General features: G+C 41.6%; 1 protein-coding gene across 2 annotated transcripts in view; it reads left to right on the top strand.

The window, feature by feature from the left end:
• Positions 1 to 17084, top strand: part of ARSB (arylsulfatase B) — a 166364-nt gene that overhangs the window by 12203 nt on the left and 137077 nt on the right. For both annotated transcript variants that reach the window (XM_047778172.1, XM_047778173.1), the window contains exons 2-3: positions 5930 to 6116; positions 12388 to 12578. In XM_047778172.1, coding sequence (XP_047634128.1) covers positions 5930 to 6116; positions 12388 to 12578 — 378 coding nt within the window. The remainder of the gene's footprint in view (positions 1 to 5929; positions 6117 to 12387; positions 12579 to 17084) is intronic.

Here is a 17084-nt window from a genome sequence, read left to right as displayed (position 1 = left end):
TCCCAATATTGAAGGTGGGAGTTAGAAGCACATTGTTTTAGATGCTGTTTTGTTTCCAAGGGGATGCTTATTTTTTGTATTACTTAGTGAATTTTATTACATTTATAGTTGTACAGTGGTCATCACAACCCAGTTTTGTAGCATGTCCACCCCAAACCCCCAACGCATCCTCCTGCCCCCCAACCTGTCTCATTTAGAAACCATAAGTTTTTCAGAATCTCTCCTACAAAGAAGTTCATTGTGTCCTTTTTTTAGATTCCACATGTAACTGATAGCATTTGATGTTGGTGTCTCACCATCTGACTGACTTCTGTTAGCATGATAATTTCTAGGTCCATCCATGTTGCTGCAAATGCCGTTATTCTTTCCTTTTAATGACTGAGTAATATTCCATCATGTATAGGTACCACATCTTCTTTATCCACGCCTCTGTCGATGGACATTTAACTGAAAATAGAATTACCATTTGGTCTAGCAATCCCACTCCTGGGCATCTCTCCAAAAAACCATGGCTTGAAAAGATACATGTACTACAATGTTCATTGCAGCAGTCTACACAATAGCCAAGACAGGCGATGCTTATTTTCTTCTTTTGATGTTTCTTGGTGTCTTGTTATCATCCTGCCTTGTGAAGCATGGTGTGGCTCTGCAGTTCTGTGCTCATCTCAAGTGCTGGGTTGGAACCAGCTTAGCATTCATTTGTTTACTGCTTCAATACACACTACGGCTTCCTCACTTCAAATAGTGTTTGGACAGACCAAAAACAAGTTTTTGGTCATCATCCAGACTTTGGCTTCCGCTCCCTGAGTTATGCCATAAAAATGCTCTGTCAAATAAGTTCTCAGGAACTGAAAAGCATGTTCCCTGCTCCATGTGATTGGAGATAATAGAGGCAGGCTTCAGCTGACCACCTGGCATGGTGCCCATGGCCTCGGCAAAGCAAATCACACAGCGTCATTTGGCAGTGCTTTAGAATATTCAGAGTTCATCCTCTGTATGTGATGGGAGAGCTTTCCATTGTGAGAAATTTGCACAGGATGCTTATCTCCACTGGGTCTTTTGAGCGCCATAAAATACTATCTTTCCTTATCCTGTGCTATTGTCAGTTCGTGTATGTTACAAGGTTTTTGAACCCAGGATCAATTTTCTATTGAGTAAGCTTCTAATATTAACTAAGGACAGAATCCTTCTATTTGAGGGATGTGCGTGCATGCGTACGTGCATGTGTGTGTGTGTGTGTGTGTGTGTGTGTGTGTGTATGACAGTGTTGATTGAGAGAGCAAGGTTCTCCTTTCCCAGACTGGATATTGTGACATCCTTATTATTCAGGACCCCAGCTGGAGAAAGATGGCACATTCAAATTAGGATAATTCAGGGAGGATTTATTCCCAAAGGGGCTATTTAAAAAGATGTGAGTGTGTGGGGAAAACACAAGGGATAGTGTATAAGCCACTGGCCCCATTACCACCCCTGGACCAGAAGGGAGGGAAGGAAAGGGCAGTGACCAGAACCTAGAAACAGAGGGTATTGCAGAGGAGGCTGCCTCCAGGATGCCCTGTGGGGTTGAGAGAGCCTGGCAGCCCAGGGCCACTCACCTCTTCCCTCCCTCCAATCCCCTGTTCAGGCTCCTGATTGGCTGAACCCAATCAGAACCAGAAGACATGGGAGCCCTTTGATTTGGTCCCTGTAGGCCAGCTTCCCAAGGTGGAGATAGGAGAGAAGACACGGAATTTGGAAGGCAAATGAAGGGCATTGGGCACTTATCCCAGTGTAGGTTATTTCTAGGCAAGGCATACAAATCTCAATAGAAAACTTAAACTCACTTTTAATTTATTGTATTGTTTTGTATTTCATTTCATTTCATTTTTGCTTTTTTGTGGCCTCACAGCCATGTATGGAAGATCTCAGGCTAGGGGTTAAAACGGAGCTGCAGCTGCCGGCCTGTACCATAGAAACAAGGGATCTGAGCCGCATCTGTGACCTACACCGCAGTTCATGGCAACGCCAGATCCTTCAGCTACTTAGCGATGCCAGGGATCGAACCCACATCCTCATGGATACTGGTCCGGTTTGTAACTGCCAAGCAACAAGGGGAACTCCACACTTTTATTGTTAAACAGCTTTTTTTTTTTTTTGATGTATAATTGGCATGCAATAAACCGCACATATTTCAAGCATACAGTTTGATAAGTTTTGATGTGTATATGCCCATGAAACCTTTACCACATATCAGGACCTTCAAAATAAACCCACTTTAACATTGAAGGTATTCCGCGTGCTTCTCTTGGGAGGATATGGAAAGATACCATGGCATCAAACAACAGCAGGTACAAATCAGGGTTGGCTCTGCAAAGACACACACACACAAATGAAATTCAAGATAATGTGAACATTTGGGAGACAGTTATTTAATAGTAAGCAGTTTATATATTTTTCAAAAAGATTGCGACTTTGAAAGTTGTTTTGTTTTTGCTTTGGTGTTCACTTTGTATCTGTTTATTGCCATGAGTCGAAAACAAGGTAAGGCAAAAATCTTTCCAGTCTGCGTCGTCCGTGTTTGCACCTGAGAAAATCAGGGATATATCCGTATCTACTAGCACCAGCAGAACTGTAGGTTGGTACCAGCATATTTTATTTGCTGTTCATATGCAGCACCTCACACTCCAGGGGCCAGGCCCAGGTTTAGGTGCTACCCCGTCTCCTGAAGACAGTCTGTGGCGATGTAGGTGAAGGGCATGGTGTGTTACTGATGACAGCACTTCCAGTTGTTACCGTGACATTGTCGAGTGTTTAGTGCATGCTCGTGAGAGCTGGGCTGGGATTTAATTCGCTGAGCATCATGCTCTTCTGCTTTAAATTCTAAAAGCAAGTAAGCCATTTGCAAACACATTTTTTTAAACCATGTATTAATAATTGCTCGAGTACCCACCTGGCTGCCGGAGAGTCATGACTGGGTGGAGATTGGGTCCTGGCAACCTTTGGTGTCCACGGAGCCCCATTTATTCTAGGGAAATCAGGGGCGCTCAGAGAGGGCTAAGGAAACCTGGCATCGGTGTCGAGTTAGATGTGAGACCCCAACTGCACTTCGCACAAAGAACACCTCCGTGGCTAAGCAAGGACAAGGTGTGGCTGGGGAGTGGCTTTTTAGGGAAAGGGCTGGGCAGACAAGGAGGGAAGCCCCTGGAGGCCCCGCCCCTGCCACCTTGTGCTCCAGCAGTGCGTGCAGTGGCATTCATTAGTACCAGAGCTGAGACAAGGGTCACACTCATTTCCATCAGCCTTCAGACCTTCTTAGCAAGTTCAGGGCCTTTGCACTTTTTATTCCTTATGCCTAGTTTGCTCTGCCTGAGATTTTTGCCCGCCTATCTCTTATTCTCTTGTTTTTTCTTTCTTTCTTTCTTTTTTTTTACTCCCATGGCCACACCCACGGCATATGGAAGTTCCCTGGCCAGGGATTGAATCTGAACTGCAGCTGTGGCAACGTGGGACCCTTTAACTGTGCCCAGCCAGGGATCGAATCTGAGCCTCTGAAGCAACCCAAGACACTGCAGCCGGATTCTTTAACCCACTGTGTCACAGCGGGAACTCCTTACTGTCTTCCTTTACTCAGATTTCTGCTCAAGTATCTCCTCCTCAACGAAGGTTTTTTTTTTTTTTTTTGAAGTATAGTTGATTTACAATGTTGTATTAATTTCAGCTGTACATCAGAGTGACTCAGTTTTACACAGACACATTCTTTTGTATGTTCTTTTCCATTAGGGTTTATCACAGGATCTGGAATGCTGTTCCCTGTGCTAGACAGTAGGACTGTGTTGCTTATCCATCCTATATATACTCGTTTGCACCTGCTAATCCCGACCTCCAATCCTTCCCTCCCCCACCCCTCAAAGAAGCTTTCTTTTGCCACCTTCTCTAAAGAATCACCTCTGTCACTCTCTCCCTTTCTATTTTCTTCATAACAATGATCACTATCAGACGTAGCATAAGTTCTCAAACTGTTTGGTCTTAGGACCTCTGCACATGCTCAAAAATTAAGGCCCCCAAGGAGCTTATGTTTATGTGATTATACCTTTCAAAATTTACTGTATCAGAAATTAAAATAGAAACTCAAAAAATTTTTTATTCTTTGAGAAATAGCAGTAATAATTCCATTACATATGAATATAAATAATTAGGGCACATAAGTCTATTTTCTAAAACAAGAGAATGATGTGAGAAGACTAACATTGCTTTATACTTTTGTACATGTCTTCTCTGGATGGAGGATAGCTAGATTGTTGCATCTCCTGCATTCAGTCTGTGCAGTACAGCTGACCCTTGAACAACATGGGTTTGAACTGTGAGAGTCACCTCACAGGTCAGTTTTATTCACTGAATATGCACCACAATACTGTGTGACCTGTGGATGGTGGAATCGCCAGATGTGCTTGACTATAAAGTTATACTCAGATTTTCAACTGCACTTAAACCGCACTTTTAGTGCCCCTAACCTCCAGTTGTTGAAAGGTCAACCGTATGTTGTTTTGGTAAAAGTTTTTGAAGAACATCCAGCCCCTCACAGATATGTGGTTGGAAAAAGGAGAGTTATTTTAGTAGCCATGTTATAGAATTGTGGATATTCTATCTTATTTATTTATTTATTGCTATTTTAGGGCTGCACCCATGGCATATGGATGTTCCCAGGCTAGGGATTGAATCAGAGCTGTAGCTGCTGGCCTACACCACAACCAGAGCAATACCAGATCCAAGCCATATCTGCAACCTACCCCATGGCTCACAGCAATGCCAGATCCTTGACCCACTGAGCGAGGCCAGAGATCGAACCCACATCCTCATGGACCCTAGTTGGGTTTGTTAACTGCTGAGCCACGAAAAGGAACTCCTGGATATTCTATTTTAATATTACACCAAGACCCACCACGTGATACTTAAAGCTCATCGTGTGTTGCTTGCACCCTGGGCATACTTGTGTGAGCTGTTCCCAACCTAGGGCTCAGATGGCCGTTTTTTTGGGGGGGGTGTTTCAGGGAAAAGTTAGTCACTGTGTTTTGAAACTATTGTTTACATAAGATGGGATAAGAAATGCAAATCATACCTTCATCATACCCTTTAAAAAAAATCTACTCTTAGAGTTCCTGCTGTGGCACATCAGGTTAAGGACCTGGTGTTGCTGCAGCTGTGATATAGGTTGTAGCTGTGGCTTAGATTTAATCCCTGGCCTGAGAACTTCCATGTGCAGTGAGTGCAGGCCAAAAAAAGAAAAAGAAAAATCAAATCTTGAAAGATTACAGAAGAATTTCCCATCGTGGCTCACCTGGAACTAATCTGACTGGTATCCATGAGGACACAGGTTTGATCCCTGGCCTTGCTCAGTGGGTTAAGGGTCCATTATCGCCATGAGCTGTGGTGTAGGTCACAGATGCAGCTTGGATCCTGTGTTGCTGTGGCTGTGGTATAGGCCATCTGCTACTGCTCTGATTCCACCCCTAGCTTGGGAACCTCCATATGTCTCAGGTGCGGCCCCCCCAAAAAAGAAAGATTACAGAAGTTCCTTCTAATCAAACACCGAGATGTGCATAGAAATTGGAACACTTTTTCCTTGACAGATTCACTTCATGTTATGGCTACTTTTTTGAGTAAGGAAGTGAAAACAATGATTTCTAACATTGTTTCTTGATAAATATTTGTTGATGCTTTTACGTTTGTTAGAGTGCTTTTATTCATTTCTTTCAAATCCTTTTTTTTTTTATGCCTATTACCTTATATGATTCAATGAGAAGAATGCCTTTCAGAAATGTCTTTAACCAGTACAGGAATAGAATAAAACTTTCAAGTCTTCAGATATGCCCAAGAAATTTAGGCAAACACTTTGCTTGTTTAGAATGTTTCAACATCATTAGGCCATAATTTTATGTTTATCTCTTTTAAGATCCACACAGGTTTACAGCATCAAATAATCTGGCCCTGTCAGCCCAGCTGCATTCCTCTGGATGAAAAACTCCTGCCCCAGCTTCTAAAAGAAGCAGGCTACGCCACCCATATGGTCGGAAAATGGCATCTGGGAATGTATCGGAAAGAATGTCTTCCAACTCGCCGAGGATTTGACACTTACTTTGGTAATGGAAATGCACATACATACGTACATACATTTATTTATTTATTTGTCTTTTTGCCTTTTCTGGGGCTGCACCCATGGCATATGGAGGTTCCCAGGCTAGGGATCTAATTGGAGCTGTAGCTGCCAAGCCTACGCCAAAGCCACAGCAAGGTGGGATCCGAGCCACGTCTGCAACCTACCCCACAGCTCACGGCAACGCTGGATCATTAACCCACTGAGCAAGGGCAGGGATCAAACCTGCAACCTCATGGTTCTTAGTTGGATTCATTAACCACTGAGCCACGACAGGAACTCTGAAATGCACATTTCTTTAACAACTTGGACCAACTGCATCCATCTCATAAAACGTACCCAAGTGTAATCAAATGAAGTAACCAGAAACTTGAGCATAGGGTGAATCAGCACCACCATGGGGCCACTTTCTGACGCCATGCCCTAAACATGGCTGTGTTTAGGGTGTGACAGCTCATGGTGGGACAGACAGGCAGTTACCTTTGCCAGGGTTCTAAACACCACACGGGGCCTCTGAAGTGTTTGCTACTTCCACGTCAGAGACCACTCTACACTTAGAGAATCTTCTTACCAAAAGGGGGTACAGACTGATTTCTTTAAAACATTCCAGGCACAACCCAATGAGAGAATATTTCCCTCACAAAGATTCAGAATATTTTTTTTCCCTTAGGGACTGTGTTCAAAGGTTCTTTTCCTTTCTTTTTTTTTTTCTGGAAATGGTGAAGAAGACTCTTTTCCATTGGCATCTTTCTCCTCTGCTGTGAGCTCTGTTTTTGAAATCACTAGATTGGGGAAGATAGAGCAAATAAATTAAATGGAAGGGTAAATAAAAATGGTAATAAGAAATAAGAAGTATATTGTGAATTTGATAGCCCTACAAAAATGTGTTAAACCTACAGTTTGTTTTGAAATATGCTCTCTTTACATGGTTACAAACCATGTCTTAACCTATTTATCTTGCCAGGGGCTATGTATCTTTCTGTCAAGTTCTTTTTCATATTTTACTTTCTATCAAGCTAGATATTCTATTGTATTTGTCTAGCTGTTTAGCTACCTCTCTCCCTCCCTCTTGTCTTTTCATTTATTTGCCACCTGCCATATCCAAAAAGGAACACACATCGAACATAAATTTTCAAAAAATAAGTAGGATAAAAAATCAGGCCGAGTAGAAAAAGATGGACTAGTTGCTTGACACCAGCTTATGAGAAAAAACTGCATGGCTATAGGTGGACTTCACATTCAACTCTGAGATGTGAAATTTCTTTCTTTTTTTGAAATGATTTTTTTCCCCATCCTATCTGGTTTACAGTGTTCTGTCAGTTTTCTACTATGTGAAATTTCTTATGTCTAAAGCAAAAGGGAAAAAAATGCTGTGTATAAGAGTCACATTATTTCTAAGTTAAATGGAAACCAGATGTTCAGGAAGGGTAAAGCAGTTTCTGGCTTTTAGACCTGTGGGAAATTTCTCCTTTGGGAGAAAAGTAAGGTGGACAGCATCCTCAAAAACGTCATTTTAGGAGTTCCCGTTGTGGCTCAGTGGTTAACGAATCCGACTAGGAACCATGAGGTTGCAGGTTCAATCCCTGGCCTTGCTCAGTGGGTTAAGGATCCTGGCATTGCCCCGAGCTGTGGTGTAGGTCGCAGACACGGCTCAGATCCCTCGATGCTGTGGCTGTGGTGTAGACCGGTGGCTACAGCTCCAATTAGATCCCTAGGCTGGGAACCTCCATATGCTGCAGGTGTGGCCCTAGAAAAGGCAAAAAGACAAAAAAAAAGTCATTTTAGTAATAAAGCAGTGGTTGTCTTATAGATGTTTCTTAAGGCATTCTCTTAATTCAAGCTAGGGCCAGCGCACCAAACTGCATTTCAGTTAAAGTGGTTATATGGGGCCTAAAGACACACTGGAAGCTCACAGCTCTGTGGGGCCTTGTTGGAACCAAAGTCAAGAATCGAGGACATCCAGACCTGAGACCATGTGCCCTGCTCCCATCTGGGTTCTCTACAGACATTGCTAATCAATCACACATTTTTTTCTTTTCTTTTCTTTTTGTTCTCCCTGCAGCATATGGAGTTCCCATATCAGATCCAAGCCACAGTTGTGACCTACACTGCAGCTGCGGCAGCCCTGGATGCTCAGCCCCCAGTTCTGGGCAGGGATTGAACCCTTGTTCCAGTGCTCTAGAGACACCTCCCATCCAGTTGTTTCACAGCAGATACTCCCATATGTTCCTTCCTGATGAACCTAGATATAGCCTCAATGTCCTCAAATAGCTATTAAAAATTGTACTCAGGTGTAAGATCTCTGTCATCTTGGAAATTCTAGAGGACAAAATAGCCTCAACATCTTTTGACAATATTCATTCATTTTTTGCCAAAATATGGGTTGATCCCTGTACTTGGGCAACAGGAGGGACTCTAGATATTTTAATCATTTTTTAAAATTAAAAACCAAATTATATATTTAAAAATTCAGTTGGTCAGAAGGTACAAATGATATCCTTTTATGAGAATTAAGAGGCCTAACTGGATTTAGACAAATAGATGGACATCCCACACTCATGTGGAAGGGAGACTTGCAGACCAGGAGGGCAGGATGGCCAGCAGCTCTTATCACTATTAGGACTTAGATATTCTGTTAAAAAGCAACCAGATGGGAGTTCCCGTTGTGGCTCAGTGGTTAATGAATTGGACTAGGAACCTTGAGGTTGCGGGTTCAATCCCTGGCCTCACTCAGTGGGTTAAGGATCCAGCGTTTTGGCGAGCTGTGATATAGGTCACAGACGCGACTCGGATCCCGAGTTGCTGTGGTTCTGGTATAGGCCAGCAGCTACAGCTCTGATTAGACCCCTAGCCCGGGAACCTCCATATGCCATGGGTGCAGCCCTAGAAAAGACAAAAAGACAAAAACAACAACAACAACAAAAACCAACCAGATGATTGTGCCTGGTGGCATGAACCTGTGAGTATGCTAAAAGCCATTGAATTGTACACTTTAAATGAGTGGTTTGTATGGCATGTGAATTATATCTCAAAGTTGTTAAATACAGCAGGCAGAAATTGAGTTGTCCAAAAGGTAGTTTCTCGCTTTCTCCCAAAATGCATAGGCTGTCGTCTTCTTATAGGCTTAGCATTTAAGTTCAGACTTGTGCACCACTGTTAGGAGAAAAGTTCTACGTAACTGTCACATGGCTGCATGTATCAGTTTGGCCAAATATGTGAAGAGATAATTCTATGATAGTAATAAAGAGTTCTGTTTCTGGAATCCTATTTGCGTTAACTTCTTAATATTTATAACGCATACATTTTTAAAGTATAGCTGATATACCATGATGTGCCAATTTCTGCTGTACAGCAAAGTGACCCAGTTACACATAGTATATATGTATATATTCCCTTTTTTATATTAGCTTCCATCATGGTCTGTCCCAAGAGACTGGATATAGTTCCCTGTGCTCTACAGTAGGACCTCATTGCTTATTCATTCTAAATGTAATAGTTTGCATCTACTAACCCATGACTTCCAGTTCCTCCCACTCCCTCCCCCTTCCACTCTTCCTTGGCAACCACAAGTCTGTTCTCCATGTCTGAGAGTCAGTTTCTGTTCTGTAGATAGGTTCATTTGTGTCATATTTTAGATTCCATATATAAGTGATATCATACGGTATTTGTCTCTCTCTTTCTGACTTACTTCACCTAGTGTGCTAATCTCTAGTTGTATTCATGTTGCTAATGGCATTATTTTGTTCTTTTTTATGGCTGAGTGATATTCCATTGTATACATGCGCTACATCTTCATAATCCATTCATCTGTTGATGAACATTTAGGTTGTTCTCATGTCTTGGCGATTGTGAGTAGTGCTGCAGTGAACATAGGGGTGCATGTATCTTTTTGAATTCTCCTTTTTTTCTAGATATGCCCAGGAGTGGGATTGCTGGAACATATGGCAGTTCAATATTTAGTTTTCTGAGGACCCTCCATACTGTTTTCCATAGTGGTTGTACCAATTTACATTGCCATCCATGGTGTAGGAGGGTTCCCTTTTCTCCACACCTTCTCCAGCATTTGTTATTTGTAGCCTTATTAATGATAGCCATTCTGACTGGTGCAAGGTGGTACCTCATAGTTTTGATTTGCATTTCTCTGATACTTAGTGATGTTGAGCATTTTTTCATGTGCCTCCTGGCCATCCATATATCTTCTTTGGAGAAACGTCTATTTAGGTCTTCTGCCCATTTTTTGATTGGGTTGTTTTTTCGTTGTTGAGTTCATACATTTTTAATCAAGTATCTCCTGTGCATATGTTTTCACAAATGATAGAAAACAATTGATACTTACAGATAAAGAACTTGAAGTGTTTCCTCAAGGTGTTTCCAGTAGCTATTAATTCCAAATAGAACACCAGTGTCCTGACCCCTCTAATTACCCAAATAAGGGCCAAAATTATTTTCATGGATACATTTGTTTTTCTATTACATATTAATTAGCAAACTCATTGGTTTTCCTTTTCTGTTATACATGTCAAAGAAAAGATCATTTAGAGTTAAGACTAAAGTGCTCATCGTATTCAAGACCTTGAATTTACTGAATCATGGAAAAGGAGGAAATTAATAAAAAATCAATCTGGGAGTTCCATTCATGGCTCAGCAGTGAGGAACCTAATATCCATGAGGACATGGGTTCGATCTCTGGCCTCGCTCAGTGGGTCAAGGATCTGGCGTTGCTGTGAGCCGTGCAGACACGGCTTAGATCTGGTATTCGCTCTGGTTGTGGTGTAGGCCAGCAGCTGCAGCTCCGATTCAACCCGTAGCCTGGAAATTTCCATATGCTGCAGGTGCGGCCCTAAAAAGACAAAAAAAAAAAAAAAAGAATCCATTTACTATGTAAGCTATGTCAGGCTTTTAATTGGGATTATAGGGAATATTCAGAACTGGGGAAAGAGGCCAGTTTTATCACTTCATTAATATTAATAAGCAGTATTGTCAGGAGATAGCTCAGAGTCTGGCACAGTTATTTCTTTAAAAAAATTTTTTAATCAAAGTATAATTGATTTACAGTGCTGCGCCAATTTCTGCTGTACAGCAAAGTGACCCAGTAATACATGTATATACATTCCCTTTCTTGTATTATCTTCCATCACGGTCTGTCCCAGGAGATTGGATTTAGTTCCCTGTGCTGTAAGTAAACAAGGGATCTTATTGTTTAGCCATTCTAAATGTAATAGTTTGCTTTATCGATGTATAATTCACATACTCTACAATTAACCTAATTATAAAGTGTACAATTCATTGATTCTTAATAAGCTCACAAGGCTGTGCCACTGTCATTACAGTCCAAATGCAGACCATTTCCGTCACCCCTCAAAGGAAATCTCATACCCATTAGCAGTCACTCCTCATTTTCCCCAACCCTAATAGCCATAGGCAACCACTAACCTGCCTCTGTCTCTATAGAGTTGCCTGTTCTGAACATTGCATGTAAGTAGAATCATACAACATGCAACACAGCTTATTTCAACGTTTTAGGAAAATAGGGAACATTCGCAGAAACAACTAAAGTTGAAAAAAGCCATTTTTTCCCATGTTTCAGTCTAAATTGTGGGATAGGCCATTGATGCCATTTAAATTTGGGGCAAAATGGAGATCACCATAGACAGAGAAATCTCATTTCAACACTGCCCATTATTTTGCTCTTTTGGTTCTGTTGTTTAGAGATGCCGTGTGGAAAGGTTTGTGTCTTTCACCAGTGGGTGTCAGCATCTGACTAAAGATGATTCTTCCAAGAGCCATGTCTGTAAATAACCTTGAAGCCAGTCGGCCAAGGTCAATAGCAATGTTATTTGAATCCTGTCTATGTGATGACTTCAGAGTAAAAAACTTGTAACAAATCACATTAACCCTATGCTGTTTCAGCCATTAGATAGCTTTCAAAGTTTAAGTTGTCATAACCTTTCCAGAATTTAAACTCTGATTTTTAAAAACATATTTACTTGGAATCACCCACTTTGAGAGTTACACGATAGAGCTTGGGTTCTAAAGACTTGGCGGGGGAATGGATTTGAATCTTTGCACAATAGACTTTTAATGCTTTCTGCTAGCAAATATGGAGATGTTAAGAAATGGTGCTCTGATTAGCCTTGTCATTTGATTAGCCTTGTCATGAGTAATCAATTGCATTAGGCAATTAAATGCTGAAACATTCATTTGTTTAACAAGTTTTATGCTGTGCTGACTACTTTCATCTCCCATTTTCGTTGTAGGCTACCTTCTAGGTAGTGAAGATTACTATTCCCATGAGCGCTGTACGTTAATCAATGCTCTGAATGTCACACGATGTGCTCTTGATTTTCGAGATGGTGAAGAAGTTGCAACTGGATATAAAAATATGTATTCAACAAACGTATTTACTGAGAGGGCTACAGCCCTCATAACTAACCATCCACCAGAGAAGGTAAGTCTTGTTTCTGTACTGATATCAAAATCATGTGAAGATAGCATCTCTTTAGATGAATACGGAAAAAGGCCACCACCCTTTAGAGAAAAATCTAATAAATTCTAGGGGAGTGACTTTCAAATTTTAGAATACATCAGTATCAGCCTGGGAGGCTTGTTCAAAATCGAAATCCCTAGAGTTCCCCTCATGGCTCAGCAGTTAATAAAACCAACTAGGATCCGTGAGGGTACAGGTTTGATCCCTGGCCTCGCTCAGTGGGTTAAGGATCACCGTTGCCATGAGCTGTGGTGTAGGTTGCAGACGTGGCTCAGATCCTGTGTTGCTGTGGATGTGGCACAGGCCTATAGCTGCAGCTCCGATTGGACCCCTAGCCTGGGAACCTCCATATGCTGTGGGTGTGACCCTAAAAAAGACCAAAAAAAAAAAAAAAGAAAGAAAGAAAGAAAAAAGAAATAGAAATTCCTGGAGCCTATCTTGAAAACTGATTTATTAGGCCTGGGAAAAATCCATATGTGAACATTTTAAAGAAGCCTCACGGGTGATAAACTCCTGCTGCAGGTCACACTTTGAGGAACAGTGTGAATACAGTGCTTTGGTACAAACACAGTTTTAGTATTTTCGTGTTTTATGTGCACATGCAATAATGAGTAAAGTGACTACTTAAAAAATGATAGGCTTATTACAAGATGAGGCATTAGTATGGCAAACTTCCTAAGACATCTGGAAATCCTAGGTTCAGGGCAAGGAATAACTTTGTATCCCCTCCCCCAAGGTTATTTCGGTTATTCTAGATATTCTGAATTCCCAGGTTTATTTTCCTGCTTGGATTTGAATTTCACTGAATCTGTAGAACAACTTGAGGAAAATGGACCTCCTTATAATATTTAGTCTTCTAAGCTCTAAACCTGGCACACTGATGGCCCTGTTTTTTACACTGATTATCCTGAAGCTGTTTGTATATAGCATATGCTGAAATCTTTTGACGTCTTTATAGGTAAAAATAGAAAAGAGTCTGCATAGCCTTAACATTTGTTGTTGTTGTTGTTGTTGTTTAATCTAGGGTTGACCTCCTAAGTTAAAGTTTAAGCTGGGTTCTCTGGATTTAGCTCATAAATGCCTTTAAAATTGGGTCAGATATTTGTGTTGTCAGATCTTGGGTTCAAATACGGCTTTACAAAGAATTATGTTCACATGCCCTTGAAATCAGACCTTCAATAGGATCAGAACACAGCAAATCACCGAAATGTCCAGTGTTACCTGGTTTTACCAATTTCCTGTGCTTTGCCTCTTGGGCAATTCCTGAAGGTCCTCAGTGCAGATCGCAGTTTGGATTCCTGTTTATATACCTGTTCAGATGTGGTACCTGGCTGCTGACTCCCTTGTTGATATGGTTTCTCCCTGGCTCTGGCTCTGCTGACTCTAACTCACACTAAATGTCGTTCCTCGTATCTGTCCCCAGCTTTGCCCCACTTTTCACGTTTTGTTACTCTTTTCATGCTGACCTCTTGGAGGGGCCATGCTTGCTGTGGAACACAGAGGAAATTGGAACATTTTTTCCAAATAGGTAGATAGGTACAGATTTAAAATCTAGATCTAAACCAATATTCAGATAGTTAGAAAGCCACCTGCTAGCTAATTGGCTTAAGTTCTCAGTTTTCTTCTCTATGCTTGGCATGTTATTGATGCAGTTAAAAACCCAAAGAATGAGGTAAAGTCTTGAGGGAACTGTGATCCTCGTCCTATTCTTTGAGGTTTGAGATAGGCAGTGTTTTACAGATAGCAAACTGGTTTAGAGAAGTGAGGTAACTTGTTCAAGGTCGCAGAATCAGAATTTAAAACCATGCTGCTGTTTAGGAGTTCCCTGGTGGCTCATTGGCTTAAGGATCTGGTATTGTCACAGCTGTAGCTCAGATCACTGCTGTGACATGGGTTGTATACGTGGCCTGGGAGCTTCCACATGCTGCAGGTGCTACTAAAAAGCAAAACAAACAAACAAGCACCCCCGCCCCAAAATCCCACCATTTAACTCCAGAGCTCAATGCACTTAACAAGCCTCCCTGGTTCACCGTCCGTATCAAGACCAGAGAGTATAAGCCTCAGTGTATGATTCAGCTTAATGGCTCTAACATATACTCCACAGTATATTGGGATCATTTGGAAAGCTTGTAAGAAACAGCGAGTCTAGACATTGTGATTTGTTGGTCGGGGGTAGGACCCTGTCACTGGTATTTAATTACTCCTCCACCCCTACCTCCCACCAGTGATTCTAATGTATAGCCACTATTGATTCCCCTCAAGCACGGGGACAAGCAGAAGCCATCTGCCCTTTACAGGTTCACAATAGAACATTAATCTTGCAATGACTAGAATATGTCTACAATAAAAATTAGTTCCCATTAAGGAACAATAGAGTGTTCGCTCACAGTGCCCGTAACCTTAAGCAGCTAAGAGGAGGCACCTGGGGTGAAATCATTCCTGGTGAGGGAGGGGGGACAGCTGTCTTCATTGGTCTAGTGGGAAAACACAGGAATCGAGGAAAACTGGAGACCCTAAAAGCCCACAAGACACCCAAACTAGTGTGACTTGGATGGTACTGCTCACAGGTAACAATCTGGAAATTGCCAGGTGATGGGTGGTCATTTTCCTCCAGTGCCTGAGATATTCTGAAGCAATATCCAGCTTTTTCAGCATCCTCAAAGTCAAGTGTGAAACATAGACATGAATGAAATCATCAAGAGCAGAGTATTAGCCCCAGAAACTTTCAGATAGCAAGTGCAGATGTTTACATTTTCACTCCTCAGCAAGAGGATGCAGCATACCAGTTCCAGAAGTTTCATCATTTTATTTCAATGTGGAATCTAATTCTGTGCTCATTTCTCCGTGCTGTATCCAGACTAACATAAGCAACTTGCTCTAAGATGAAGATCATTAAAGAGATACAAAGTACCACAAGCTGACTTAAAATGTGTCTCTTTTATTTTTTTTGTCTTCTTGTTGTTTTAGGACTATACCCACAGCATGTGGAGGTTCCCAGGCCAGGGGTCAAATTGGAGCTGGAGCTGCCTGCCTACATCACAGCCCCAGCAACTCAGGATCCGAGACGTGGCTGCGACTTTCACCACAGCTCATGGCAACGCCAGATCCTTAACCCACCGAGCAAGCCCAGGTATTGAACCCTAGTCGTCATGTATGCTAGTCGGGTTTTTTAACCACTGAGTCACAATGGGAACTCCCAAAATGTGTCTGTTTTAAAGAGCATTTGAGGAGGAAAAGCATATGGAGCTATTTTGCAACAGAAACAGTGCTGGAATCAGAGAGCTATTGCTAATAATCATTGTGTTGGGAAGGAGTGTCTTTGCTCATTTTCAACAGGATAGTTCCCTTAGTACTGACATTACAGTGTGAAAGTAACACATTCATAAAATATTGCTTTGTTAAAATAGCCCCCCTCAAAATTTCAAAGAATAAAAATAAATGTTTTCTCACACACCTCATCTACTAGCAGCTTCTTAAACGTTTTAATGAATTTCTAATAGTAGACACTTTTCCCTGCCATGATTTGGAAAGGAATGTTAATTTGGAAGTCAAAGATAGAATAACACTTTAAAAATATGTCATGTGCTTTTAAAAAATGTATACTTAGAGTTCCCATCGTGGCGTAGTGGTTAATGAGTCCAACTAGAAATCATGAGGTTGAGGGTTTGATCCCTGACCTTGCTCAGTGGGTTAAGGATCCGGAGTTGCCGTGAGCTGTGGTGCAGGTCACAGATGCTGCTTGGATCCCAAGTTGCTGTGCCTCTGGCGTAGGCTGGCATCTACAGCTCCAATTTGACCCCTAGCTTGGAAACCTCCATATGCCAAGGAGCGGCCTTAGAAAAGGCAAAAAGACAAAAAAAAAAGTATACTTTAAATTAGGAAAATATACTAAAGAAAAATAGAAATGAGAAATGAACCCATAGCCCCTTTTTATTATTTTATTGTATTATTATTTTTAACCTAGGTCTCTTTTGATTCTTTGTTTTATTTTATTTTATTTTCAGCCACATCCATAGCATGTGTAAGTTCCCAGGCCAGGGATCGAACCCACGCCACAGCAGTGACAACACCAGATCCTTTAACCACTAGGCCACCAGGGACCTCCATTAGCACATTATAAAATACACTAATAACTTTAGGTAATAATGTCATACTTTTACGTCATACCTAAACATTTGGTTGTGAATCACATTTCGGATTCCAGTACATAGACCTCCTAAACCTGAAAGGGGTACAGCCAGGGTTGGTGTACAAGTGGCCACTGTGAGCGAGTTGGTCAGAGCAGAGATCTAGACCCAAGAAAGTTCAAGAGAGAGATCAAGGTCCTGCACAAACCCAGAGATCTACGGAGATCAAAGTCGGGTCCAGGCCGCCAGTATTTTGAATCAGGTGTCAGTAAGATCAGAAGAGGCCTGAAAGTCTCCAAAAGCCAAAGCATCCTTAGGTTGGAATTCAAGTCAGTTGACA

The sequence above is a fragment of the Phacochoerus africanus genome, chromosome 4 (genome assembly GCF_016906955.1).
Source record: "Phacochoerus africanus isolate WHEZ1 chromosome 4, ROS_Pafr_v1, whole genome shotgun sequence".
NCBI classification, from domain to species: Eukaryota; Metazoa; Chordata; class Mammalia; order Artiodactyla; family Suidae; genus Phacochoerus; species Phacochoerus africanus.
This window is presented reverse-complemented; position numbering and strand designations above follow the sequence as displayed.